We start from the raw sequence: 26,149 nt of genomic DNA on the forward strand, positions 1-26,149 counted from the left end.
CTGACCTCATCTGTAAAATGGGGATTAAGGCTGCGAGCCCCACTTGGGGCAACCTGATGACCTTGTATCTGAGAAGCAGCGTGGCTCAGTGGGAAAATCCCGGGCTTGGGAGTCAGAGGATGTGGGTTCTAATCCCGCCTCCGCCACGTGTCTGCCGGGTGACCTTGGGCAAGTCACTTAACGTCCCTGGGCCTCAGTTACCTCATCTGTAAAGTGGCGGAGCCGGGATTCGAACCCGTGACCTCTGACTCCCAAGCCCGCGCTCTTTCCACCGAGCCACGCTGCTTCTCTGCAGCAGCAGAGAAGGGAGGAGCGAGCGGAGACTCAGCGGGTGCCTCCCCACCCCACGGCCTTCCGCCTTCCAGAGCATCCAGGACCGAGGATGGAGTGGCTTTTTCTGGAAATGAAAGCATTTATTAAGCGCTTACTATGTGCAAAACACTGTTCTAAGCGCTGGGGAGGATACAAGGTGATCAGGTTGTCCCACGGGGGGCTCCCAGTCTTCATCCCCGTTTTCCAGATGAGGGAACTGAGGCCCAGAGAAATGAAGTGACTTGCCCAAAGTCACACAGCTGACAGTTGGCGGAGCCGGGATTTGAACCCACGACCTCTGACTCCAAAGCCCGCGCTCTTCCCACTGAGCCACGCTGCTTCTCTATTAATAATGATGGCATTTAAGTTCTTACTATGTGCAAAGTGCGTTCTAAGTGCTGGGGAGGTTACAAGGTGATCAGGTTGCCCCACGGGTTGGGGGGCTCACTGTCTTAATCCCCATTTTCCAGATCATCATCATCAATCGTATTTGTTGAGCGCTTCCTATGTGCAGAGCACTGTACTAAGCGCTTGGGAAGTACAAACTGGCAACATATAGAGACAGTCCCTACCCAACAGTGGGCTCACAGTCTAAAAGGGGGAGACAGAGAACAAAACCAAACAGACTAACAAAATAAAATAAATAGAATAGATAGGTACAAGTAAAATAAATAAATAGAATAATAAATATGTACAAACATATATACGTATATACAGGTGCTGTGGGGAAGGGAAGGAGGTAAGAAGGTGGGGATGGAGAGGGGGACGAGGGGGGAGAGGAAGGAAGAGGCTCAGTCTGGGAAGGCCTCCTGGAGGAGGTGAGCTCTCAGCAGGGCCTTGATGATCATCATCATCATTAATCGTATTTATTGAGCGCTTCCTATGTGCAGAGCACTGTACTAAGCGCTTGGGAAGTACAAACTGGCAACATATAGAGACAGTCCCTACCCAGCAGTGGGCTCACAGTCTAGAAGGGGGAGACAGAGAACAAAACCAAACATACTAACAAAATAAAATAAATAGAATAGATATGTACAAGTAAAATAAATAAATAGAGTAATAAATATGTACAAACATATATCCATATATACACGTGCTGTGGGGAAGGGAAGGAGGTAAGAAGGGGGGGATGGAGAGGGGGAGAGGAAGGAAGGGGCTCAGTGTGGGAAGGCCTCTTGGAGGAGGTGAGATAAGATGAGATAACTGAGGCACAGGGAAGTTAAATGACTTGCCCAGAGTCAATCAATCAATCAGTCGTATTTATTGAGCGCTTACTGTGTGCAGAGCACTGTACTAAGCGCTTGGGAAGTCCAAGTTGGCAACATATAGAGACAGTCCCTACCCAACAGCGGGCTCACAGTCTAAAAGGGGGCTCCCAGCTGACAACTGGCAGAGCCGGGATTTGAACCCATGACCTCTGACTGCAAAGCCCGCGCTCTTTTCCACCGAGCCACGCTTTTTCTCTGGAAGTGGGGAGAGGGCAGAACCCCGGGGCCCCGGCACCGGGCCCCGGTCTGCTCAGCTGTGGATTGCCCAAGCGGCCCGGCGCCCGCTTCTTAAGTAATCTTCCTGGCCCAGGCCGAGCTCCGCCGACAACGCTGCTGATTTGGGCCGTGTCCTGGACCGGCCCCGAGGAGGAGAGTGTGCCAGGCATTGTACTAGGTGCCGGGGGAAATGCGGGCTAATCAGGTTGGACGCAGCCCATGCCCCCCACGGGGCTCACGGTTTTGATTCCCATTGCACAGATGAGGGAGCTGAGGCCCAGAGAAGTGAAGTGACTTGCCCAGGGTCACACAGCTGATGCGTGGCGGAGCCGGGATTAGAACCCATTGATTCCCAGGCCCGGGCTGTGGCCACTAGGCCATGCTGCTTCCCTGAAGCATATATATATATTGCCAGTTTGTACTTCCCAAGCGCTTAGTACAGTGCTGTGCACACAGTAAGCGCTCAATAAATACGATTGATTGATTGATTGATATATGTATATATGTTTGTACATATTTATTACTCTATTTATTTTGCTTGTACATATCTATCCTATTTATTTTATTTTGTTAGTATGTTTGGTTTTGTTCTCTGTCTCCCCCTTTTAGACTGTGAGCCCACTGTTGGGTCGGGACGGTCTCTAGATGTTGCCAATTTGGACTTCCCAAGCGCTTAGTACAGTGCTGTGCACACAGTAAGCGCTCAATAAATACGATTGATTGATTGATATATGTATATATGTTTGTACATATTCATTACTCTATTTATTTCTTTTACTTGTACCTATCTATCCTATTTATTTTATTTTGTTAGTATGTTTGGTTTTGTTCTCTGTCTCCCCCTTTTAGACTGTGAGCCCACTGTTGGGTCGGGACGGTCTCTAGATGTTGCCAATTTGGACTTCCCAAGCGCTTAGTACAGTGCTCTGCACACAGTAAGCGCTCAATAAATACGATTGATTGATTGATATGTGTATATATGTTTGTACATATTTATTACTCTATTTATTTATTTATTTCTTTTACTTGTACCTATCTATCCTATTTATTTTATTTTGTTAGTATGTTTGGTTTTGTTCTCTGTCTCCCCCTTTTAGACTGTGAGCCCACTGTTGGGTAGGGACGGTCTCTAGATGTTGCCAATTTGTACTTCCCAAGCGCTTAGTACAGTGCTCTGCACACAGTAAGCGCTCAATAAATACGATTGATGAAGATGATGATTACTCTATTTTACTTGTACATATCTATTCTATTTATTTTATTTTGTTAGGATGTTTGGTTTTGTTCTCCGTCTCCCCCTTTTAGACTGTGAGCCCACTGTTGGGTAGGGACCGTCTCTATATGTTGCCAACTTGGACTTCCCAAGCGCTTAGTCCAGTGCTCTGCACACAGTAAGCGCTCAATAAATACGATTGATGATGATGATGATGACCAGAGCTACTGACTGCGTAGAAACCTGTTCCCCAACCCTCGTATCTCCTCCAGCCCCAGACTTTTGCATCTGGGCGCGCTGAGGAGTGGGGTGAGAAGGACCGGACCCGGATCTTAATCCGACCAGGCTTCAACTGGAGGTAGGGCTAGGCGGGAGAAGTTGGGGAAAACCAGGAAACCCTGAGAGGGAAAGGAGGTATAAGAGAATCAATCAATCAATCAATCAGTCGTATTTATTGAGCGCTTACTGCGCTTGCTGAGCTGCTTAGAGAAGCAGCGTGGCTCAGTGGAAAGAGCCCGGGCTTTGGAGTCAGAGGTCATGGGTTCAAATCCCGGCTCCGCCAGTTGTCAGCTGTGGGACTTTGGGCAAGTCACTTCTCTGGGCCTCAGTTACCTCATCTGCAAAATGGGGATTGAGATTGTGAGCCCCACGAGGGACAACCTGATCACTTTCATCATCATCAATCGTATTTATTGAGCCCTTACTATGTGCAGAGCACTGGACTAAGCGCTTGGGAAGTACAAATTGGCAATATATAAAGACGGTCCCTACCCAACAGTGGGCTCCCAGTCTAAAAGGGGGAGACAGAGAACAAAACCAAACATACTAACAAAATAAAATAAATAGAATGGATATGTACAAGTAAAATAAATAAATAAATAGAGTAATCAATATGTACAAACATATATACATATATACAGGTGTTGTGGGGAAGGGAAGGAGGTAGGATGGGGGGGATGGAGAGGTGGATGAGGGGGAGAGGAAGGAAGGGGCTCAGTCTGGGAGGAAGGGGCTCAGTCTGATCACTTTGTAACCTCCCCAGCACTTAGAACAGTGCTTTGCACATAGTAAGCGCTTAATAAATGCCATTATTATTATTATTATTATTATTATTACTGTGTGCAGAGCACTGGACTAAGCGCTTGGGAACTCCAAGTTGGCAATATATAGAGACGGTCCCTACCCAACAACGGGCTCACAGTCTAAAAGGGGGAGACAGAGAACAAAACCAAACAGACTAACAAAATAAAATAAATAGAATAAAGAGAAGCAGCGTGGCTCAGTGGAAAGAGCCTGGGCTTTGGAGTCAGAGGTCATGGGTTCAAATCCCGGCTCTGCCACTTGTCAGCTGGGTGACTTGGGCCAAGTCACTTCTCTGGGCCTCATCTGTAAAATGGGGATTAAGATTGTGAGCCCCCCATGGGACAACCTGGTCACCTTGTAATCTCCCCAGCGCTTAGAACAGTGCTTTGCACATAGTAAGCGCTTAGTAAATGCCATTATTATTAAAAAGGGTGAGGAGGCTAGATAGGTCACCAGGCCATGGGAAGAATGGGGTGAATTGCCGAACCAAACTGAGGGAGATGGGTGAATTAGAAAGGAGAATTTAGCTGTCTCGTTTCTTCCCCTTCCTGTCTGCCCCTAGGGCCTGGCTTTCTGCATTTGGGTCATTGAGGAAGCAGCATGGCTCAGTGGAAAGAGCCCGGGCTTTGGAGTCAGAGGTCATGGGTTCAAATCCTGGGCTCCGCCAATTGTCAGCTGTGTGACTTTGGGCAAGTCACTTCACTTCTCTGTGCCTCAGTTACCTCGTCTGTAAAACGAGGGTGAAGACTGTGAGCCCCCCGCGGGACAACCTGATCACCTGTAACCTCCCTAGCGCTTAGAACAGTGCTTTGCACATAGTAAGCGCTTAATAAATGCCATTATTAATGAGGTGTGGGCAGGAAATGAGCCCACTGTTGGGTAGGGACTGTCTCTATATGTTGCCAACTTGTACTTCCCAAGCGCTTAGTCCAGTGCTCCGCACACAGTAAGCGCTCAATAACTACGATTGATTGATTGATGGATTGTGTTGTACTCTCCCAAGTGCTTTGTACAGTGCTTAGTTCGGCGCTTCGAACAGTGCTTTCGTTTTCTGTCTCCCCTTTTTAGACTGTGAGCCCACTGTTGGATAGGGACCGTCTCTATATGTTGCCAACTTGGACTTCCCAAGCGCCTAGTCCAGTGCTCCGCACACAGTAAGCGCTCAATAAATACGATTGACGATGATGATGCTTTGCACATAGTAAGCGCTTAATAACTGCTATAATAATAATAATAATAATAATAATGATAGCACTTATAAAGCACTGTTCTAAGCGCAGGGGAGGTTACAAGGTGATCAGGCTGTCCCACGGGGGGCTCACAGTCTTCACCCCCGTTTTACAGATGAGGTAGCTGAGGCCCGGAGAAGTGACTTGCCCAAAGTCACACAGCTGGCAATTGGCGGAGCCAGGATTTGAACCCACGACCTCTGACTCCAAAGCCCGGGCTCTTTCCCTGTAGCAATAGTAGTAATTGCAGTGGGAAGCACAGTAAGTGTTCAAATACGATTGATTGATTGAAGTGATGAGGGGGGTGGGCCGGAGATGTCCGGCAGTCCCAAGTTGTGTCCTGACTAAGGAGCCGTGCGGCCACCTGCCATTTCCCGCCCATGTCTCTCCGTCCCTTTCGCAGGCTTGGCCCTCCTGGGTTTCCTGGTGCTGCTGCCGCTGACCATGCCCTGGGGCCAGCTGGGCTGGGGGGGCTGGCTGGGGGGAGCCCACTGTGTGGCCTGCCTGGCCCCCCCGGCAGGCTCAGTGCTCTACCACCTCTTCATGTGCCACCGTGGCGGCGGCCCCGTCTACGCCCGGCTGCTGGCTCTCGACATGTGTGGGGTCTGCCTCGTCAACACCCTCGGTGAGTCCGGCCGGCGGGGGAGCCCGGAAGGGGTCGGGGGGAGAGATGAGAAGGGCGGAGGGGGTTGGGGACGTCGCCTTGGAGCAACTGGGACAAGTCATCATCATCATCAATCGTATTTATTGAGCGCTTACCATGTGCAGAGCACTGTACCAAGCGCTTGGGATATACAAATGGGCAGCATATAGAGACAGTCCCTACCCAACGTCATCATCATCAATCGTCTTTATTGAGCGCTTACCATGTGCAGAGCACTGTACCAAGCGCTTGGGAAGGACAAATCAGCAACATATAGAGACAGTCCCTACCCAACATCATCATCATCAATCGTATTTATTGAGCGCTTACTATGTGCAGAGCACTGTACTAAGCGCTTGGGAAGGACAAATGGGCAACATTTAGAGACAGTCCCTACCCAACATCATCATCATCAATCGTATTTACTGAGCGCTTACTATGTGCAGAGCACTGTACTAAGCGCTTGGGATGGACAAATCAGCAACATATAGAGACAGTCCCTACCCAACCTCATCATCATCAGTTGTATTTATTGAGCGCTTATTATGTGCAGAGCACTGGACTAAGCGCTTGGGAAGGACAAATGGGCAACATCTAGAGACAGTCCCTACCCAACATCATCATCATCAATCGTATTTACTGAGTGCTTACTATGTGCAGAGCACTGTACCAAGCGCTTGGGAAGGACAAATGGGCAACATATAGAGACAGTCCCTACCCAACCTCATCATCATCAGTTGTATTTATTGAGCGCTTATTATGTGCAGAGCACTGGACTAAGCGCTTGTGATGTACAAATTGGCAACATCTAGAGACAGTCCCTACCCAACATCATCATCATCAATCGTATTTACTGAGCGCTTACTATGTGCAGAGCACTGTACCAAGCGCTTGGGAAGGACAAATGGGCAACATATAGAGACAGTCCCTACCCAACATCATCATCATCAATCGTATTTATTGAGCGCTTACTAAGTGCAGAGCACTGTACTAAGCGCTTGGGAAGGACAAATGGGCAACATTTAGAGACAGTCCCTACCCAACATCATCATCATCAATCGTATTTACTGAGCGCTTACTATGTGCAGAGCACTGTACTAAGCACTTGGGATGTACAAATGGGCAACATATAGAGACAGCCCCTACCCAACATCGTCATCATCAATCGTATTTATTGAGCGCTTACTATGTGCAGAGCACTGGACTAAGCGCTTGGGAAGGACAAATGCGCAACATATAGAGACAGTCCCTACCCAACATCGTCATCATCAATCGTATTTATTGAGCGCTTACTATGTGCAGAGCACTGGACTAAGCGCTTGGGAAGGACAAATGCGCAACATATAGAGACAGTCCCTAGCCAACAGTGGGCTTACAGTCTAAAAGGGGGAGACGGAGAACAAAACCAAACATATTAACAAAATAAAATAAATAGAATAGATATGGACAAGTAAAATAGAGTAATAAATGTGTACAAACGTATATACAGGTGCTGTGGGGAAGGGAAGGAGGTAAGATGTGGGGGATGGAGAGGGGGAGAGGAAGGAAGGGGCTCAGTCTGGGAAGGCCTCCTGGAGGAGGTGAGCTCTCAGCAGGGCCTTGAAGGGAGGAAGAGAGCTAGCTTGGCGGATGGGCAGAGGGATTGGGGGCATTCCGGGCCCGGGGGTCGATGGCGGGACAGGCGAGAACGAGGTACGGTGAGGAGATTAGCGGCGGCAGAGGAGCGGAGGGTGCGGGCTGGGCTGGAGAAGGAGAGAAGGGAGGGGAGGTAGGAGGGGGCGAGGGGATGGACGGCCTTGAAGCCCAGGGTGAGGAGTTTCTGCCTGATGCGCAGATTGATTGGTAGCCGCTGGAGATTTTTGAGGATGGGAGTAATATGCCCAGAGCATTTCTGGACAAAGATAATCCGGGCGGCAGCGTGAAGTATGGATTGAAGTGGAGAGAGACACGAGTCACCCTTCTGTTTTCTCTGCGTAGGTGCCCTGCCCATCATCCACTGCACCCTGGCGTGCCGGCCCTGGCTGCGGCCCGCGGCCCTGGTGGGCTACGCCCTGTTATCCGGGCTGGCGGGCTGGCGGGCCCTCACCGCCCCTTCGACCGGCGCCCGGCTCCGGGCTTTCGGCTGGCAGGCGGGGGCGCGGCTGCTGGTGTTCGGCGCCCGCGGCGCGGGGCTGGGGGCCGGGGCGCCGGGCTCCCTGCACTGTTACCTGCGCATGGATGCGCTGGCGCTGCTGGGGGGGCTGGTGAACGTGGCGCGGCTACCCGAGCGCTGGGGGCCCGGCCGCTTTGACTACTGGGGCAACTCCCATCAGATCATGCACCTGCTCAGCGTCGGCTCCATCCTCCAGCTGCACGCCGGGGTGGTGCCGGACCTGCTGTGGGCCGCCCGCCACGCCTGCCCCCCGGACTGAGCGCTCAGCCCGCTCCCCAGCTCCTTCCGTCCGTAAGAGGGCTTCCCCCCTCCTCCCAGGGTCCCTGAACCTCCGGTACCGCGCCTCCCCTCCTACCCTCAAGTGTGCGAGGAGCTTCTCCTCAGCCTCCCAAGGGCTTTCCGCTGAGACTTGGGCCGCGGTAGGGTGTATCCTACCGTACTCCCGTCCTCAGGGCGGTAGAGGCTCTCCAGCTTTTCTGCCCCTTCCCCGTGGCTGTCCCCAGCCTGCCCTTCCGGGGGGATCTTCAGGTGACCACGGATAGGTTTTAGACCAGACCCACCTTCTCCCCAGTTGGCAAACGCTCCACGCGCACACTCCAAGGCCTGGCCCACGGGCCGGCAGGAGACCTTGAGGGGCGTCCCCTTGAGTCACCGTTTTGGCACACTCCACCGGTTCTCCCCCACCCTTTTCTCCCCCCCCTCGGCTCATCTGTGCATGCTCCTTTCTCCCCCAGCCCCTTTTTGATACCGCAGTACCTTCCCCCGCATCGTCCTCTCCCCTGGAGCGCTGGCCCTTTCCAGCAGCCCTCCTGCTCCTCAGGGCCTCCCCTTTGGGACCAGCCCCACAAGGAGGACTCTGGGCTCCTCAGCACCAGCACAGCCGTTCTTTGCCTCCGGCTACTGCACAAGGACTGGGCCAAAGCTCCTCCCTCCATCCATCCATCCATCCTTCCGGGCAGCTGCTCGCATAAGGATCGTAGACCTTCTAGGCTCCGGGCCTGGCGCCTCAAGAGCTCCACGTTTTCAACTGTTAACATGACCTAACAGAGTCGAAACGACTTCTAATAAGGATTCTTGGATCCATTCTTGGGGACCTCCTTGCCCCGAGCCGGCTGCACATGTTGCTCAAGGATGGTGCTCCTGCTCTGCGAGTCCTGGGGCTCCTGCTGTACGTACTAAATCTCGCCTGAGGACGTCCTGTCAGAGACATATTAGCACCCGGTATGAGGGTGCTGGTTGCCGTCGGGATTCTCGCCTAAGGACTACAGCCTCCCTCCTCCTCATCTTACCCCGAGGGCTGTTGGAGCCCAGGGCAGGCGGTGGTGGGTGCCACCACCCACCAGAGAAGGTGTTTTGGGGGGCCGGGAAGCTACGGGCTTAATTCCAAGAGATCTCACAGCAGCCCAAGATTTAAATGGGGTTTTTATTGTACTTTCCCAGGACCAAATTACAAGGCAGTGGCAGTGGAGCGGACGTTGGAGTCCCACCTCCTCCCCAAGCTGAGTCCTGAGGGCAGAAGAGAGTGCTGGCCTTGGGGAGGGGGAAGGGGATAAAAAAAAAATTAAAAGAGTCTGGAAGGCACTCAGTTGGGGTCAAGCGAATCCTCGAAGAGGCTGAGGAGATTGCGGGGCTCAAAAGAGGGTATGGAGCCTGGGGGCAGGTCTGGGCTGATTCCACTTAGGTCCAGAGGTTCCCTGTAGGGAAAGAGGTGAAAGATGCAAGTCTCCCTGACCCCACAAGCCTGGTAATTCTTCCACCCAGCCACGCGTGCAACCCTCAGATTTCATTTCCCACAATTTAGGTATTCCCCTAGCCCTCCCAGAAGCTCCCGTTCTCTCCCAGAATCCAGGCTTACCTCACCCTCCGTCCATCCTTGACTTCTGGGGAGCTGTGGCGGGGGGTGGAGGTGCCACCCGGGGATCGGGCCAGAATCGTCACCGGAGACAGCCGGGGGCTGAGGAAGAAGGAAGGAGCTGAGTGGAACGGGAGCAGGCCGGCCCTGGGGGCCGGGAGGTAACATTAGGAGAAGCAAGGCTGGCCCTAGAGTGGCTCGGCTGCGGTCAGTGGAAGCCCACCCTGTCCGAAACGGGGCCCCCTTACCCCACACAGTCTTCATCCCAGTCGCTGGAGATGCTGCCGTCCAGGAGGAGGCTAGGAAGCGGGGAGCCGGGGGGTGTGGTCGGGGGCCACGGGGGACGGAGCCAGTTGGCTGGGTGGGCCAGATAGCGCCATAGCCAGCACAGGAGGGACAGCAGGCCCTGGAGGGGGAGAGGGGCACAGAGGGGAGCGGAGGGACGGACACACAAAAACGGGGATCTGGAGCTGGGGTTTCGGGGAGCTTACCTGGCACAGGGCCCAACCTTGGCTCAAGGCTTCACTGGCCACCGTCCCCAGGCTCCCCCAGCGCCCCAGCTTCCTGATGGCTCCGAAGGCCAGCAGGGTCTCAGCTGTGGCTCGTCGTTCCGGGTCAGGTTCCAGCATCATGGTGAGGATGGAGCGCAGCTCGTGGGACAGGCCTGCGAGTGGACACGGGTCTTACGGGGCGGGCGGCTTCCCCCGTTTCCCCCCAACTCAGGAAACTGGCAGCCTACTTCAGCAGGCCTTGTTTCGCTCTCCGACGCCTCCATCTCTTCCCGAAGCCCCACGTTCTGGAACCCAGGGATCAATCAATCAATCAATCAATCGTATTCATTGAGCGCTTACTATGTGCAGAGCACTGTACTAAGCGCTTGGGAAGTACAAATTGGCATCACATAGAGACAGTCCCTACCCAACAGTGGGCTCACAGTCTAAAAGATCCTTCCCTTCTATTTTTCTCTTCACCCCCTAGCCAGAAACTAGTCCTACACCCAGCTTCCCGCAGTGGGAAATGGTGAGTGACCCAGCTCGGGGACCCAAGCTCCTGGTAGCCAAGGAACTCGTCTACCAGATCCGTTGCATTGAGCTTTCCCAGGTGCTTAGTACAGGGCTCTGCACACAGCATTCAATAAATACCATTGATTGACTGACTAGCCCACTTCCCAGGGTCCCTGAGAAATGAGATCACTCTTCCCCTTTCCTGAAATCCAGCCGCCCTGTTTTCCCCAGCTCGTCACCTGCGGTGAACTCGGGGGGCAAGTAGCCCCGGCGTAGCTGCTGCCAGCCCTCTCCGCCCCGGGGCAGCTCCATGTTGCAGGCCACTTCCAAGATGGTGAGGCCCAGGCTGGGGATCACAAAGCACAAAGTCAGTCCTCGGGACTTTGGGTAGGCTAAGCTAGGACTCCTCCATCTGGCTCCCACAGGAAGGGGGGACGTCCTCAAGGATGATTAGCCGATGCCACCCCGCTATGGAATAAATGTCACCTTGCCAATGGTCTGGAACCAACGGGTTTCTCAAAGCTTTCCTGCCTCTCAGTGACCACGTGCCAACGGTCAGGGTCCTTGGTTCTTAAGATTTTTTTAAAAAATAGCATTTATTAAGCGCTCACTATGCGGAAAGGACTGTTCTAAGCGCCGGAGAGGTTACAGGGGGATCAGGTTGTCCCACGTGGGGCTCCCGGTCTTAATCCCTGTCACAGATGAGGGAACTGAGGCGCAGAGAAGTGAAGTGACTTGCCCAGAGTCGGGATTTGAACCCATGACCTCTGACTCCAAAGCCCGGGCTCTTTCCACTGAGCCCCGCTGCTTCTCTGAGATTCTTATTGGGTTGGCAGCTGGGCCGGATTTGGGCCTCCCTCAACTCGCGCCTGTCCGTTCCCAGGAGGGAGGGGGGTGGGAATGGGAAAAACCTGGCTCCAAAAGAGGAGTTATCCCCCCCCCGCACCCCACCGGTCCCTCAGGGGGGCTCAAGCCGCCGTCCGAGGGGAGCGAGCCCTCTCCGCCCGCCGTCACCTGAACACGTCGGCCGCGGTCCCGTAGCGTCCGTGCAGTAGCTCGGGGGCCATGTAGCGGGGGTCGCCCTCCTGGGCCTCGCCGGCCCCGGCCGCCCCCAGCTCCACCAGCAGCCCGAAGTCCCCCAGCTTGCAGCGGCCCCCGGGTCCCAGGAATATGTTGGCCGGCTTGACGTCCAGGTGGGCCAGCCCTCGGCCGTGCAGGTGGGCCAGGGCCAGCAGCGCGTCCCGCAGGTAGCCCCAGACCCGGGCCTCGGGCAGGCCCGTCCCCCGGGTCTCGCAGTGTTGCTGCAGGCTGGGCCCGCACAGCTCCGTCTGCAGGTACAGGAGCCCGCTCTCTTCCCAGGCCCTCTCCAGGTGCACGCAGCGGGGGTGCCGCCCCACTTTCTCGTGGCCCCCGACTTCGGCCAGCTTGCGAACCCGGTCCTGGGGACCCCGGAACGGGGACACCGAGCGCTTCACGGCGTACAGGCGACCGTCTTCCTTTGAGCGGACCTAGGGAGGGGATACCGCTGAGGCACAGCCGGCTCTGGGGGAGGGAGACGCTGCGGCCAAGCAATCAATCAATCGATCAATCGTATTTATTGAGCGCTTACTATGTGCAGAGTACTGGACTAAGCGCTTGGGAAGTACAAATTGGCAACACATAGAGACAGTCCCTACCCAACAGTGGGCTCACAGTCTAAAAGGGGGAGACAGAGAACAGAACCAAACATACCAACAAAATAAAATAGGATAGAAATGATGTACGAGTAAAATAAATAGAGTAATAAATATGTACAACCATATATACATATATACAGGTGCTGTGGGGAAGGGAAGGAGGTAAGATGGGGGGATGGAGAGGGGGACGAGGGGGAGAGGAAGGAAGGGGCTCAGTCTGGGAAGGCCTCCCGGAGGAGGTGAGCTCTCAGTAGGGCCTTGAAGGGAGGAAGAGAGCTAGCTTGGCGGAGGGGCAGAGGGAGGGCATTCCGGGCCCGGGGGAGGACGTGGGCCGGGGGTCGACGGCGGGACAGGCGAGAACGAGGTACGGTGAGGAGGTTAGCGGTGAACGTGGAGGCGAGGGAAAGAAAGGAGAGGAAGAGAAAAAAGCCGCCGTTGGCCCTGAGGGGGGGAAGAGCTGGGGACCGAGCGGACCACGAAAGCCGTCGAGTCGAACCATGAGCGAGCAACGAGCAGAGCGCGGGGAAAAAAGGGAAGGCGAGTCACGGCGGAGGGAGAGGAGGGTGTTGGAAAGAAGTAAGCGGTGCTCAAAGAAGGGGCAGAGCGGCCCCGCTCCCTTCCACCACTTCCCCGGTTTAGCGACGGGATCCGAGGCTCCATCCCTTGCTCACCTTGAAGACCTCCCCAAAGGAACCGCGCCCCAGCCGCCCGAGCCGCTGAAAGCTCTGCTGGAAGAAGGATTCGGGCCGACTGGGATCGTAGTCGCGACCTTCCAGTTCCTCCGAGGCCCCCCCGCGGAAGGACACCCTCCGGGGCCGGGGCTGACTCCAGCACGGCGCGCGCCAAGGGAAGAGGCGGCTGACGGGGCCGCCGCCTTTGGTCGGGGGCCGAGGCGGGAGGCTGCGGCTCAGCCTCCCCGGCTGCTTCAGGGAGAAGCCGGGATCCGCGTGGCGAAAATACACCGGGACGGGAACTGGGGTGGCGTTCAGGGGTGGGGTGACCCCCTCCGTCGGGACTGGCATGTCCAACTCGGGAGATCCTACGGAAGCACAAGGCGGAGAGATGGACAGGAGACCGGAATGCACGCTTCCATTTCCTCCTACATTCAGGACGTCCCTACCGGGTGTCTTCCCAACACCTCAAACTTGACGTGTCCAAAACAACGTATCTTCCCACCCGAACCACATTGTTTCCCCCAATCTTTCCCATCACTGTAGACAATAACACCACCCTCTGACTTACAACCCTGTAACCTCGGCGTTACTCTTGCCTCTAATCTTGAGATTTTTCCTCAAAAAATCTTGAGATTTTTCCTCAAAAATCTCCAGTGGCTACCAATCAATCTGCGCATCAGGGAGAAACTCCTCACCCTGGGCTTCAAGGCTGGCCATCCATCCCCTCGCCCCCTCCTACCTCACCTCCCTTCTCTCCTTCTACTGCCCAGCCCGCACCCTCCGCCGCTGATCTCCTCACCGTACCTCGTTCTCACCTGTCCCGCCATCAACCCCCGGCCCACATCCTCCCCCGGGCCTGGAATGCCCCCAATCCCTCTGCCCATCCGCCAAGCTAGCTCTCTTCCTCCCTTCAAGGCCCTGCTGAGAGCTCACCTCCTCCAGGAGGCCTTCCCAGACTGAGCCCCTTCCTTCCTCTCCCCCCTCGTCCCCCTCTCCATCCGCCCCATCTTACTTCCTTCCCTTCCCCACAGCACCTGTATATATGTATATATGTTTGTACATATTTATTACTCTATTTATTTTACTTGTACATATCTATTCTATTTATTTTGTTAGTCTGTTTGGTTTTGTTCTCTGTCTCCCCCTTTTAGACTGTGAGCCCACTGTCGGGTAGGGACTGTCTCTCTATGTTGCCAATTTGTACTTCCCAAGCGCTTAGTCCAGTGCTCTGCACATAGTAAGCGCTCAATAAATACGATTGATGATGATGATGACGACTCAATCAGCTCACCCCATCTTACCTTACCTCGCCAATCTACTACCACCCAGCCCGCATATTCCGCTCCTCGGGCTGCCCCGCTCTCGTCTATGTCGCCGCCGACCCCTTTCCCGTGTCCTCCCTCTAGCCTGGAACTCCCTCCCCCTTCATAGACGCCAGACCACCACTCTCTTCAAAGCACAATTGAGGTCACACCTCTTCCACGGAGTCTTCCCTGATTAAGCCCTCTTTTCCCTGGCTTGCACTTGGATCTGTGATACTCACACAATGGATACCTGCCCCACCGCCAACCCCACTCCACTTACGTACATACCTTTAAATTATTTGTTATAAAATACTGAATCATATTAACGTTCGTCTCCCCCTCTAGACTGCTCATTATGGACAGGGAAAGTGTCTGCGAATTCTGTTGTACTCTCAAGAGCTTAGAACAGTGCTCGACTGTTCCCGTTCCATTTATTGAGCAATCGATCAATCGTATTTATTGAGCGCTTACTGTGTGCAGAGCACTGTACTAAGCGCTTGGGAAGTACAGGTTGGCAACATAGTAAGTGCTCAATAAACCCCACTGATGGATTGACTCATCCCTCTCATTCAACCCACAGATTCAATGTCACCAAATCCTACTGATTCTATGGAGAAGCGGCGTGGCTCAGTGGAACGAGCCCGGGCTTTGGAGTCAGAGGTCATGGGTTCAAATCCCGGCTCTGCCAACTGTCAGCTGTGTGACTTTGGGCAAGTCACTTCACTTCTCTGGGCCTCAGTTCCCTCATCTGGAAAATGGGGGTTAAAACTGGGAGCCTGCTGTGGGACAACCTGATCACCTTGTAACCTCCCCAGCGCTTTGCACATAGTAAGCGCTTAACAAATACCACCATCATCATTATTATTATTATTATTATTCACAACATCACCAAATCTGCCTTTCCCTCTCCATCAGCTGTTACTGTGCATTCATGAGGAGGTCACAAGGTGATCAGGTTGTCCCCCGTGGGGCTCCCAGTCTTAATCCCCATTTTCCAGATGAGGTAACTGAAGCCCAGAGAAGTGAGGTGACTTGCCCAAGGTCACACAGCTGACAAGTGGCAGAGCCGGAGTTTGAACCCACGACCACATTTATTACTCTATTTATTTTACTTCTACGTATTTATTCTATTGATTTTATTTTGTTTATACGTTTTGTTTTAATAATAATAATAATGGTATTTATTAAGCGCTTACTATGTGCAAAGCACTGTTCTAAGCGCCGGGGAGGTTACAAGGTGATCAGGTTGTCCCCCGTGGGGCTCCCAGTCTTAATCCCCATTTTACAGATGAAGTAACTGAGGCCCAGAGAAGTGAAGTGACTTGCCCAAGGACACACAGCTGACAAGTGGCGGAGCCGGAGTTTGAACCCACGACCACATTTACTACTCTATTTATTTTACTTCTATGTATTTATTCTATTTATTATATTTTGTTTATATGTTTTGTTTTAATAATAATAATAATAATGGTATTTATTAAGCTCTTACTATGTGCAAAGCACTGTTCTAAGCGCTGGGGAGGTTACAAGGTGATCAGGTTGTCCCACATGGGGCTCACGGTCTTAATCCCCATTTTACAGATGAGGTAACTGAGGCCCAGAGAAGTGAAGTGAGTTGCCCAAAGTCACGCAGCTGACAAGTGGCGGAGCCGGGATTTGAACCCATGACCTCTGACTCCAAAGCCCGGGCTCTTTCCACTGGGCCACGCTGCTAGCCTGTGAGCCCGCTGTTGGGTAGGGACCGTCTCTAGATGCTGCCAGCTTGGCCTTCCCAAGCGCTTAGTCCAGTGCTCTGCACACGGGAAGCGCTCAATAAATAGGATTGAATGAATGAATGAAATCCTCTGTCGTCGCCTTGCCTACTGCCTCTGCAGCCTTGCTTGCCTCCCTGCCTCCTGTCTCTCCCCGCTCTAGTCCTTCCTTCCTTCTGCTGCCGGGATCGTCTTCCTAAAAAAAGTTCAGTTCAGTCCAGTCCAGTCCACATCTCCCCATTCCTCAAGAACATCTGGGGGCTGCCCACCCTCCTCCGCATCAACCAGAAACTCCTTACCGCGGGCTCTGAAGCGCTCAATCAGCTCGCCACCTCCTAGCTCATCTCACTGACTTCCTTCTACAACCCATCCTGATCAGAGCATCATCATCGATCGTATTTATTGAGCGCTTACTGTGTGCAGAGCACTGGACTAAGCGCTCGGGAAGTCCAAGTTGGCAACATCTAGAGACGGTCCCTACCCAACGGCGGGCTCACAGTCTAAAAGGGGGAGACGGAGAACAAAACCAAACATACTAAAAAATTAAAATCAATAGAATAGATATGTACAAGGAAAATAAATAAATAATAATATATAATAATATAATAATTAATAATAATTAATAATAAATAAATAAATCAGATCAGAGAAGCAGCGTGGCTCAGTGGAAAGAGCCCGGGCTTTGGAGTCAGAGGTCATGGGTTCGAATCCTGGCTCCACCACAGGTCTGCTGTGTGACCTTGGGTAAGTCACTTCACTTCTCTGGGCCTCAGTTCCCTCATCTGTAAAAATGGGGATTAAGACTGTGAGCCCCATGTGAGACAACTTGATCACGTTGCATCCCCCCAGCGCTTAGAACAGTGCTTTGCACATAGTAAGCGCTTAATAAATGTCATCATTATTATTTATTATTATTATTATTATTATTATTATTATTATTATTATTATTATTATTATCAGTTTGCTCCCCTAACACCAATCTATTCACTGTGCCTCAATCTTGCCAGCTCGCCCTTGCTCACATCGTCCCTCTGGCCTGGAACTTCTTCCCCTTTCATATACGACAGACCGCCACTCTCCCCATCTTCAAAGCCTTATTAAAGTCACATCTTCTCCAAGAGGCTTTTCCCTAATAAGTCTTCAATCAATCAATCAATCAATCGTATTTATTGAGCGCTTACTATGTGCAGAGCACTGTACTAAGCGCTTGGGAAGTACAAATTGGCATCACATAGAGACAGTCCCTACCCAACAGTGGGCTCACAGTCTAAAAGGGGGAGACAGAGAACAGAACCAAACATACCAACAAAATAAAATAAGTAGGATAGAAATGTACAAGTAAAATAAATAAATAGAGTAATAAATATGTACAACCATATATACATATATACAGTCTTCATTTCCCCTACTCCCTCTCTCTCTCATGCGTCCATACACTCGGATCTTTACCTTTTAAATGCTTGATATTCACCCCACCCTGAGCCCCACAACATGCTTAGAACTGTGCTTGGCACATAGTAAGAGCTTAACAAATACCATCATTATTATTATGCACATAGTCATAATTTATTTTAAATGTCTGTCTCCCCTTCTAGATTTGTGGGCAGGGAACCTATCTACCAACTCTACTGTACTCTCCCAATCGCTTAGTACAATGCTCTGCACACCGTAATACCGTCATTATTATTATGTACAAAGTCATAATTAATTTTAAATGTCTGTCTCCCCTTCTAGCCTTGTGGGCAGGGAACCTATCTACCAACTCTACCGTACTCTCCCAATCGCTTAATACAATGCTCTGCACACCGTAATACCGTCATTATTATTCTGTACATAGTCATAATTTATTTTAAATGTCTGTCTCCCCTTCTAGACCTGTGGGCAGGGAACCTATCTACCAACTCTACTGTACTCTCCAATCGCTTAGTACAATGCTCTGCACACCGTAATACCGTCATTATTATTATGTACGTAGTCATAATTAATTTTAAATGTCTGTCTCCCCTTCTAGACTTGTGGGCAGGGAACCTATCTACCAACTCTACCGTACTCTCCCAGTCGCTTAGTACAATGCTCTGCACACCGTAATACCGTCATTATTATTATGTACATAGTCATAATTTATTTTAAATGTCTGTCTCCCCTTCTAGACCTGTGGGCAGGGAACCTATCTACCAACTCTACTGTACTCTCCCAATCGCTTAGTACAATGCTCTGCACACTGTAATACCGTCATTATTATTATGTACGTAGTCATAATTAATTTTAAATGTCTGTCTCCCCTTCTAGACTTGTGGGCAGGGAACCTATCTACCAACTCTACTGTACTCTCCCAATCGCTTACAATGCTCTGCACACTGTAATACCATCATTATTATTATGTACGTAGTCCTAATTTATTTTAAATGTCTGTCTCCCCTTCTAGACTTGTGGGCAGGGAACCTGTCTACCAACTCTACTGTACTCTCCCAGTCGCTTAGTACAATGCTCTGCACACCATAATACCGTCATTATTATTATGTACATAGTCATAATTAATTTTAAATGTCTGTCTCCCCTTCTAGACCTGTGGGCAGGGAACCTATCTACCAACTCTACTGTACTCTCCCAATCAGTACAATGCTCTGCACACCGTAATACCGTCATTATTATTATGTACGTAGTCCTAATTTATTTTAAATGTCTGTCTCCCCTTCTAGACTTGTGGGCAGGGAACCTATCTACCAACTCTACTGTACTCTCCCAATCGCTTAGTACAATGCTCTGCACACTGTAATACCATCATTATTATTATGTACATAGTCAATAATTAATTTTAAATGTCTGTCTCCCCTTCTAGACTTGTGGGCAGGGAACCTATCTACCAACTCTACCGTACTCTCCCAGTCGCTTAGTACAATGCTCTGCACACCGTAATACCGTCATTATTATTATGTACATAGTCATAATTTATTTTAAATGTCTGTCTCCCCTTCTAGACCTGTGGGCAGGGAACCTATCTACCAACTCTACTGTACTCTCCCAATCGCTTAGTACAATGCTCTGCACACTGTAATACCATCATTATTATTATGCACATAGTCATAATTTATTTTAAATGTCTGTCTCCCCTTCTAGACTTGTGGGCAGGGAACATATCTATCAACTCTACTGTACTCTCCCAATCACTTAGTACAATGCTAACTGTCCACAAGTTTTGTTTTGTTGTCTGTCTCCCCCTTCTAGACCGTGAGCCCGTTGTTGGGTGGGGACCGTCTCTATCTGTTGCCAACTTGTCCTTCCCAAGCACTTAGTCCAGTGCTCTGCACACAGTAAGCGCTCAATAAATACGACTGAATGAATTTAGCTTTAATTCTATTTGTTCTGACGACTTGACACCTGTCCACAAGTTTTGTTTTGTTGTCCGTCTCCCCCTTCTAGACCGTGAGCCCGTTGTTGGGTAGGGACCGTCTCTATCTGTTGCCAACTTGTCCTTCCCAAGCGCTTAGTCCAGTGCTCTGCACACAGTAAGCGCTCAATAAATACGATTGACTGAATTTAGCTTTAATTCCATTTGTTCTGACGACTTGACACCTGTCCACAGGTTTTGTTTTGTTGTCCGTCTCCCCCTTCTAGACTGTGAGCCCGTTTTGGGGTAGGGACCATCTCTATCTGTTGCCAACTTGTACTTCCCAAGCGCTTAGTCCAGTGCTCTGCACAGAGTAAGCGCTCAATAAATACGATTGAATGAATGAAGGGGTGTCCCCCACCGGGGGAGGGGAAGGGGAAGCCAAGGAGGGGCTGTTGTTTCAGGGGCGGGGCTTCCTGCTAGAAACTGTCATTGTGAGGAGAGGGTCCCAGGGAGAAACTGTCACTGTGGGGAGAGGGTCCCAAGGGAACTGGCAGAGGTCAGGGGTTAAAGGTCAGATGCAGTCAGAGGTCATGGGTTCTAATCATTCATTCGATCGCATTTATTGAGCGCTTACTTTGTGCAGAGCACTGTACTGAGCGCTTGAGAAGTCCAAATCGACAACATATAGAGACGGTCCCTACCCAACAACGGGCTCATGGTCTAGAAGGGAGGGGACAGACGACAAAACAAAACATGGAGACAGGTGTCAAAACCGTCAGAATAAGTAGAATTACAATCATTCATTCAATTGTATGTATTGAGCGCTTACTGTGTGCAGAGCACTGTACTAAACGCCTGAGAAGTCCAAGTTGGCAACAGATAGAGACGGTCCCTACCCAACAATGGGCTCACGGTCTAGAAGGGGGGAACAGACGACGAAACAAAACATGGAGACAGGTGTCAAAACCGTCAGAATAAATAGAATTACAATCATTCATTCAATCGTATGTATTGAGCGCTTACTGTGTGCACAGCAGTGTACTAAGCGCTTGGGAAGTCCAAATAGACAACAGATAGAGACGGTCCCTACCCAATAACGGGCTCACGGTCTAGAAGGGGGAGACAGACGACATAACAAAACATGGAGACAAGTGTCAAAATAGAACAAATGGAATTATAGCTATATACACATTGTTAAAATAAGTAGAACTGTAAATATGTACAAGTAAAATAAATAGTGGAATAAATCTGTACAAATATATACAAGTGCTGCAGGGAGGGGAAGGAGGTAGGGCAGGGGGATGGGGAGGAGGAGAAGAAAAAGGGGGCTCAGTCTGGCCCAGCTCCGCCACTTTCATTCATTCATTCATTCAATCGTATTTACTGAGCGCTTACTGTGTGCAGAGCACTGTACTAAGCGCTTGGGAAGTCCAAGTTCGCAACATATAGAGACGGTCCCTACCCAACAATGGGCTCACAGTCTAGAAGGGGGGGGGACAGACAACAAAACATGTAGACAGGTGTCAAGTCGTCAGAACAAATAGAGTTAAAGCTAAGTGCACATCATTAACAAAATAAATAAAAGGGTAAATATGTACAAGTAAAATAGAGTGATAAATCTGTACAAACATATATACAGGTGCTGTGGGGAGGGGAAGGAGGTAGGGCAAGGGGGATGGGGAGGGGGAGAGGAAAAAGGGGGCTCAGTCTGGCCCAGCTCCACCCCTTGTCAGCTGTGTGACTTTGGGCAAATCACTTCACTTCTCTGGGCCTCAGTTCCCTCATGGGGAAAATTCATTCATTCAATCGTATTTATTGAGCGCTCACTGTGTGCAGAGCACTGGACTAAGCGCTTGGAAAGCCCAAGTCGGCAACAGAGACGGCCCCTACCCAACAGCAGGCTCACAGGCTAGAAGAGGGAGGAGGACGACAAAACAAAACATGGAGACAAGTGTCAAGTCGTCAGAACAAATAGAATGAAAGCTAAATGCACTTCATTAACAAAATAAATAGACTAGTAAATATGTACAAGTAAAATAAATAGAGTGATAAATCTGTGCAAACATATATACAGGTGCTGTGGGGAGGGGAAGGACTTAGGGTGTTGGGGGGGATGGGGAGGAGGACTGTGAGCCTGCTGTTGGGTAGGGACCGTCTCTATATAATAATAATAATAATAATAATAATAATAATAATAATAATGGTGTTTGTTAAGCGCTTACTATGTGCAAAGCACTGTTCTAAGCGCTGAGGGGGAAACAAGGTGATCAGGTTGTCCCACGGGGGGCTCCCAGTCTTAATCCCCATTTTCCAGATGAGGGAACTGCGGCTCAGAAAAGTTAAGTGACTTGCCCAAGGTCACACAGCAGACATGGGGGCGGAGCTGGGATTCGAACCCATGACCTCCGACTCCAAAGCCCATGCTCCTTCCACTGAGCCATGCTGCTTCTCTAACTTCTCTGGGCATTTAATAATAACGATGGCATCTATTAATCGCTTCCTATGTGCAAAGCACCGTTCTAAGCGCCGGGGAGGTGACAAGGTGATCAGGTTTTCCCACGGGGGGCTCCCAGTCTTCATCCCCGTTTTCCAGATGAGGGAACTGAGGCCCAGGGAAGTGAAGTGACTCGCCCAGAGTCGCCCAGCTGACAATTGGGGGAGCCGGGATTTGAACCCATGACCTCCGACTCCAAATCCCGGGCTCTTTCCACTGAACCACGCTGCTTCTCCAACCGTCTCTATATGTTACCTATAGAACCGTCTTCCTCTCTATATGTTACCACCTTGTACTTCCCAAGCGCTTAGTCCAGTGCTCTGCACACAGTAAGCGCTCAATAAATACGATTGAATGAATGAATGAGGAGGGGAAAAAAGGGGGCTCAGTCAGGCCCAGCTCCGCCCCTTGTCAGCTGTGTGACTTTGGGCAAATCGCTTCACTTCTCTGGGCCTCAGTTCCCTCATGGGGAGAATGCATTCATTCATTCAATCGTATTTATTGGGCGCTTACAGTGTGCAGAGCACCGGACTAAGCGCTTGGGAAGGCCAAGTTGGCGACAGATAGAGACGGTCCCTACCCAACAGCGGGCTCACAGTCTAGAAGGGGATGGGCTGACGAAAAAACAAAACATGTGGACAGGTGTCAAGTCGTCAGAATAAATAGAATCGAAGCTAAGTGCACATCATTAACAAAATAAATAGAATAGTAAATATGTACAAATAAAATAAATAGAGTAACAAATCTGTACAAACATATATACAGGTGCTGTGGGGAGGGGAAGGAGGTACGGTGGCGGGGATGGGGAGGGGGAGGAGGGGGAATTCATTCAATTGTATTTGAGTGCTTACTATGCACAGAGCACTGTACTAAGCGCTTGGGAAGTCCAAGTTGGCAACCTCTAGAGACGGTCCCTACCCAACAGCGGGCTCACAGTCTACAAGGGGGAAGACAGACAACAAAACAAAACATGTTAACTAAATAAGTAGAATAGTAAATATGTACAAGTAAAATAAATGGAGTAATAAATCTGTACAAACATATATACAGGTGCTGTGGGGAGGGGAAGGAGGTAAGGTTGGGGGGGATGGGGAGGGGGAGAGGAAAAAGGGGGCTCAGTCTGGCCCAGCTCCGCCCCTTGTCTTTTAGACTGTGAGCCCACTGTTGGGTAGGGACTGTCTCTATGTGATGCCAACTTGTACTTCCCAAGCGCTTAGTCCAGTGCTCTGCACATAGTAAGCGCTCAATAAATACGATTGCTTGATTGATTGTCAGCTGTGTGACTTTGGGCAAATCACTTCACTTCTCTGGGCCTCAGTTCCCTCATGGGGAAAATTCACGCATTCACTCATTCAACCGTCTTTATTGGGCGCTTACTGTGTGCAGAGCACTGAACTAAGCGCTTGGGAAGTCCAAGTCGGCAACAGATAGAGACGGTTTCCACCCAACAACGGGCTCACAGGCTAGAAGATGGGGACGAAAGGGGGGGGGGCCCCCGTGGGACAACCACGATTACGGTGTATTCCCCCCACCCAGCGCTTGGAACATAGTAAGCGCTGAACAAATCCCCAAATGATTATTCATTCATTCATTCAATCGTCTTTATTGGGCGCTTACTGTGTGCAGAGCACTGGACTAAGCGCTTGGGAAGTTCAAGTTGGCAACATGGAGGGACGGTCCCTACCCACCAGCGGGCTCCCAGGCTAGAAGGGGGAGACGGACGACAAAACAAAACACAGTAACAAAATCAAATAGAATAAATATGCACGAATACAATAAACAACTCAATAGAGTAATAAATACGTACCAATCCGTCCCCCACCAGGCAGGGCTCCGGCCAGAAATCGGGGGTCGCGGGGGGGGAGGGGAGGGAACGGGAGGGACGGGAAGGGCGGGGCGGGGCCCCGCGCTCCGGCTCTCCCCGCCACCGGCGCGCGCCGCGCCGCCTCGCGCCAAAAATTCCAAACCGGGCTGACGGCCCCGCCCCCCTCCCTCCTGCAGCCAATCACCGACGCCGGCCACTCCCCTTTGGCGACCTCCCCGCCCCCTCTCCCTCCTGCCACCAATCACCGACGCCGGCCACGCCCCTTTGGTGGCCTCCCTTCTCCCTCCTGCCACCAATCACCGACGCCGCCTCGCGCCAGAAATTCCAAACCGGGCTGATGGCCCCGCCCCCTCCCCCTCCTGCATCCAATCACCGACGCCGGCCACGCTCCTTTGGCGGCCTCCCTGCCGCGACCAATCACCGACGCCGGCCACGCCCCTTTAGCGGTCTCCCCGCCCCCTTTCCCTCCTGCAACCAATCACCGACGCCGCCGCGCGCCAAAAATTCCAAACCGGGCTGACGGCCCCGCCCCCTCCCCCTCCTGCATCCAATCACCGACGCCGGCCACGCTCCTTTGGCGGCCTCCCTGCCGCAACCAATCACCGACGCCGGCCACGCCCCTTTAGCGGTCTCCCCGCCCCCTCTCCCTCCTGCATCCAATCACCGAAGCCGGCCACTCTCCTTCGGCGGCCTCCCTGCCGCAACCAATCACCGACGCCGGCCACGCCCCTTTATCGGTCTCCCCGCCCCCTCCCTCCTGCAACAAATCACGGACGCCGCCGCGCGCCAAAAAATTCCAAACCGGGCTGACAGCCCCGCCCCCTCCCTCCTGCAACCAATCACCGACTCCGGCCACGCCCCTTTCGTGGCCTCCCCTCTCCCTTCTGCAACCAATCACCGACGCCGGCCACGCCCCTTTGGTGGCCTCCCCTCTCCCTCCTGCAACCAATCCCGACACCGCCTCGCGCCAAAAATTCCAAGCCGGGATGACGGCCCCGCCCCCACTCCCTCCTACAACCAATCAGCGACGTCGGCCATGCTCCTTTGGTGGCCTCCCCCCGCCCCCCGCAACCAATCACCGAAGTCGGCCACGCTCCTTTGGTGGCCTCCCCACCCCCCCTCCCTCCTACAACCAATCCCCGACGCCGGCCACGCTCCTTTGGCGGCCTGTCCTCCCCTCCCGCCCTCCCTCCTGCAACCAATCACCGACTCCGGCCACGCCCCTTTGGCGGCCTCCCCACCCCCTCTCCCTCTTGCAACCAATCACCGACGCCGTCTCTCTCTAAAGATTCCAAACCGGGCTGACAGCCACGCCCCCTCTCCCTCCTGCAGCCAATCACCGACGTCGGCCACGCCCCTTGATCGGATGCCCCCCCAGCGAACCAGCTCCTGCCCTGCCCCGCCCCCCCAGTTCCTGCATGGCGCCCTCTGGCGGCGGAGGCCCCTCTCTGCCCAACTCCCCGTCGGCTCCACCCAGTGCGCATGCGCCCGGCCTTCTCCGGGCGGCGAGCCGGGGGCGCGCGGCGCCTGCGCAAATCAGTCAGTCATCCATTCAGGCCTATTTATTGAGCGCTTCCTGTGTGCAGAGCGCTGTGCTAAGCGCTTGGGAAGTCCAAGTCGGCAGCAGATAGAGACGGTCCCTACCCAACAGCGGGCTCGCAGTCCAGAAGCAGCGTGGCTCAGTGGAAAGAGCCCGGGCTTTGGAGTCAGAGGTCATGGGTTCAAATCTCAGCTCCACCAATTGTCAGCTGTGTGTCTTTGGGCAAGTCACTTCACTTCTCTGTGCCCCACTTACCTCATCTGTAAAATGGGGATTAAGACTGTGAACCCCCCCCCCCCGTGGGACAACCTGATTACCTTGTTACCTCCCCAGCGCTTAGAACAGTGCTTTGCACATAGTAAGCATTTAACAAATACCAATCAATCAATCAATCATATTTATTGAACGCTCACTGTGTGCAGAGCACTGTACTAAGCGATAATAATAATACCATTATTATTATAATTATTATTAATTGGCAGAGCCTGGATTTGAACCCATGACCTCTGACTCCAAAGCCCGTGCTCTTTCCACTGGGCCATGCTGCTTCCCTTTATTGAGCGCTTCCTGTGTGCAGAGCGC

At 52.0% G+C, this 26,149-nt stretch overlaps 2 protein-coding genes across 3 annotated transcripts in view; one reads left to right on the top strand and one right to left on the bottom strand.

Annotated features, from left to right (window-relative positions):
• PAQR4 (progestin and adipoQ receptor family member 4) overlaps window positions 1-9,697 on the top strand; it is a 22,343-nt gene extending 12,646 nt beyond the window's left edge. Inside the window, exons 2-3 of the mRNA XM_038754308.1 lie at window positions 5,725-5,946; window positions 7,942-9,697. Of these exons, the coding sequence (XP_038610236.1) occupies window positions 5,725-5,946; window positions 7,942-8,375 (656 nt within the window). The 3' untranslated portion in view covers window positions 8,376-9,697. The remainder of the gene's footprint in view (window positions 1-5,724; window positions 5,947-7,941) is intronic.
• On the bottom strand, window positions 9,692-24,082 carry PKMYT1 (protein kinase, membrane associated tyrosine/threonine 1). Of its 2 annotated transcripts, none has more exons than XM_038754198.1 (8): window positions 24,010-24,082; window positions 13,320-13,687; window positions 11,987-12,480; window positions 11,212-11,318; window positions 10,460-10,632; window positions 10,217-10,374; window positions 9,972-10,070; window positions 9,692-9,810 (listed from the first exon to the last, which is right to left on the bottom strand). In XM_038754198.1, the coding sequence occupies exons 2-8, from the start codon at window positions 13,668-13,670 to the stop codon at window positions 9,699-9,701; spliced, it is 1,494 nt and encodes a 497-aa protein (XP_038610126.1). In that variant the 5' UTR covers window positions 13,671-13,687; window positions 24,010-24,082; the 3' UTR covers window positions 9,692-9,698. The 2 variants fall into 2 exon arrangements, with proteins under 2 accessions (XP_038610126.1, XP_038610125.1); XM_038754197.1 differs by having other exon boundaries at window positions 9,972-10,115.
• Window positions 24,083-26,149: the final 2,067 nt, after the last annotated feature.

This window comes from Tachyglossus aculeatus, chromosome 11 (assembly GCF_015852505.1).
Source record: "Tachyglossus aculeatus isolate mTacAcu1 chromosome 11, mTacAcu1.pri, whole genome shotgun sequence".
In the NCBI taxonomy this organism is placed as follows: domain Eukaryota; kingdom Metazoa; phylum Chordata; class Mammalia; order Monotremata; family Tachyglossidae; genus Tachyglossus; species Tachyglossus aculeatus.

Coding starts and splice junctions, on each gene's coding strand:
- PKMYT1 (XM_038754197.1), bottom strand. CDS start 13,670: ATGCCAGTCCCGACGGAGGGGGTCACCCCACCCCTGAACGCCACCCCA. Junction 10,633..11,211: donor GCCCCCCGAGTTCACCGCAG/GTGACGAGCTGG, acceptor GTCCACTCGCAG/GCCTGTCCCACGAGCTGCGC. Junction 10,116..10,216: donor TGGGATGAAGACTGTGTGGG/GTAAGGGGGCCC, acceptor CCCGGCCCCCAG/GGCCGGCCTGCTCCCGTTCC.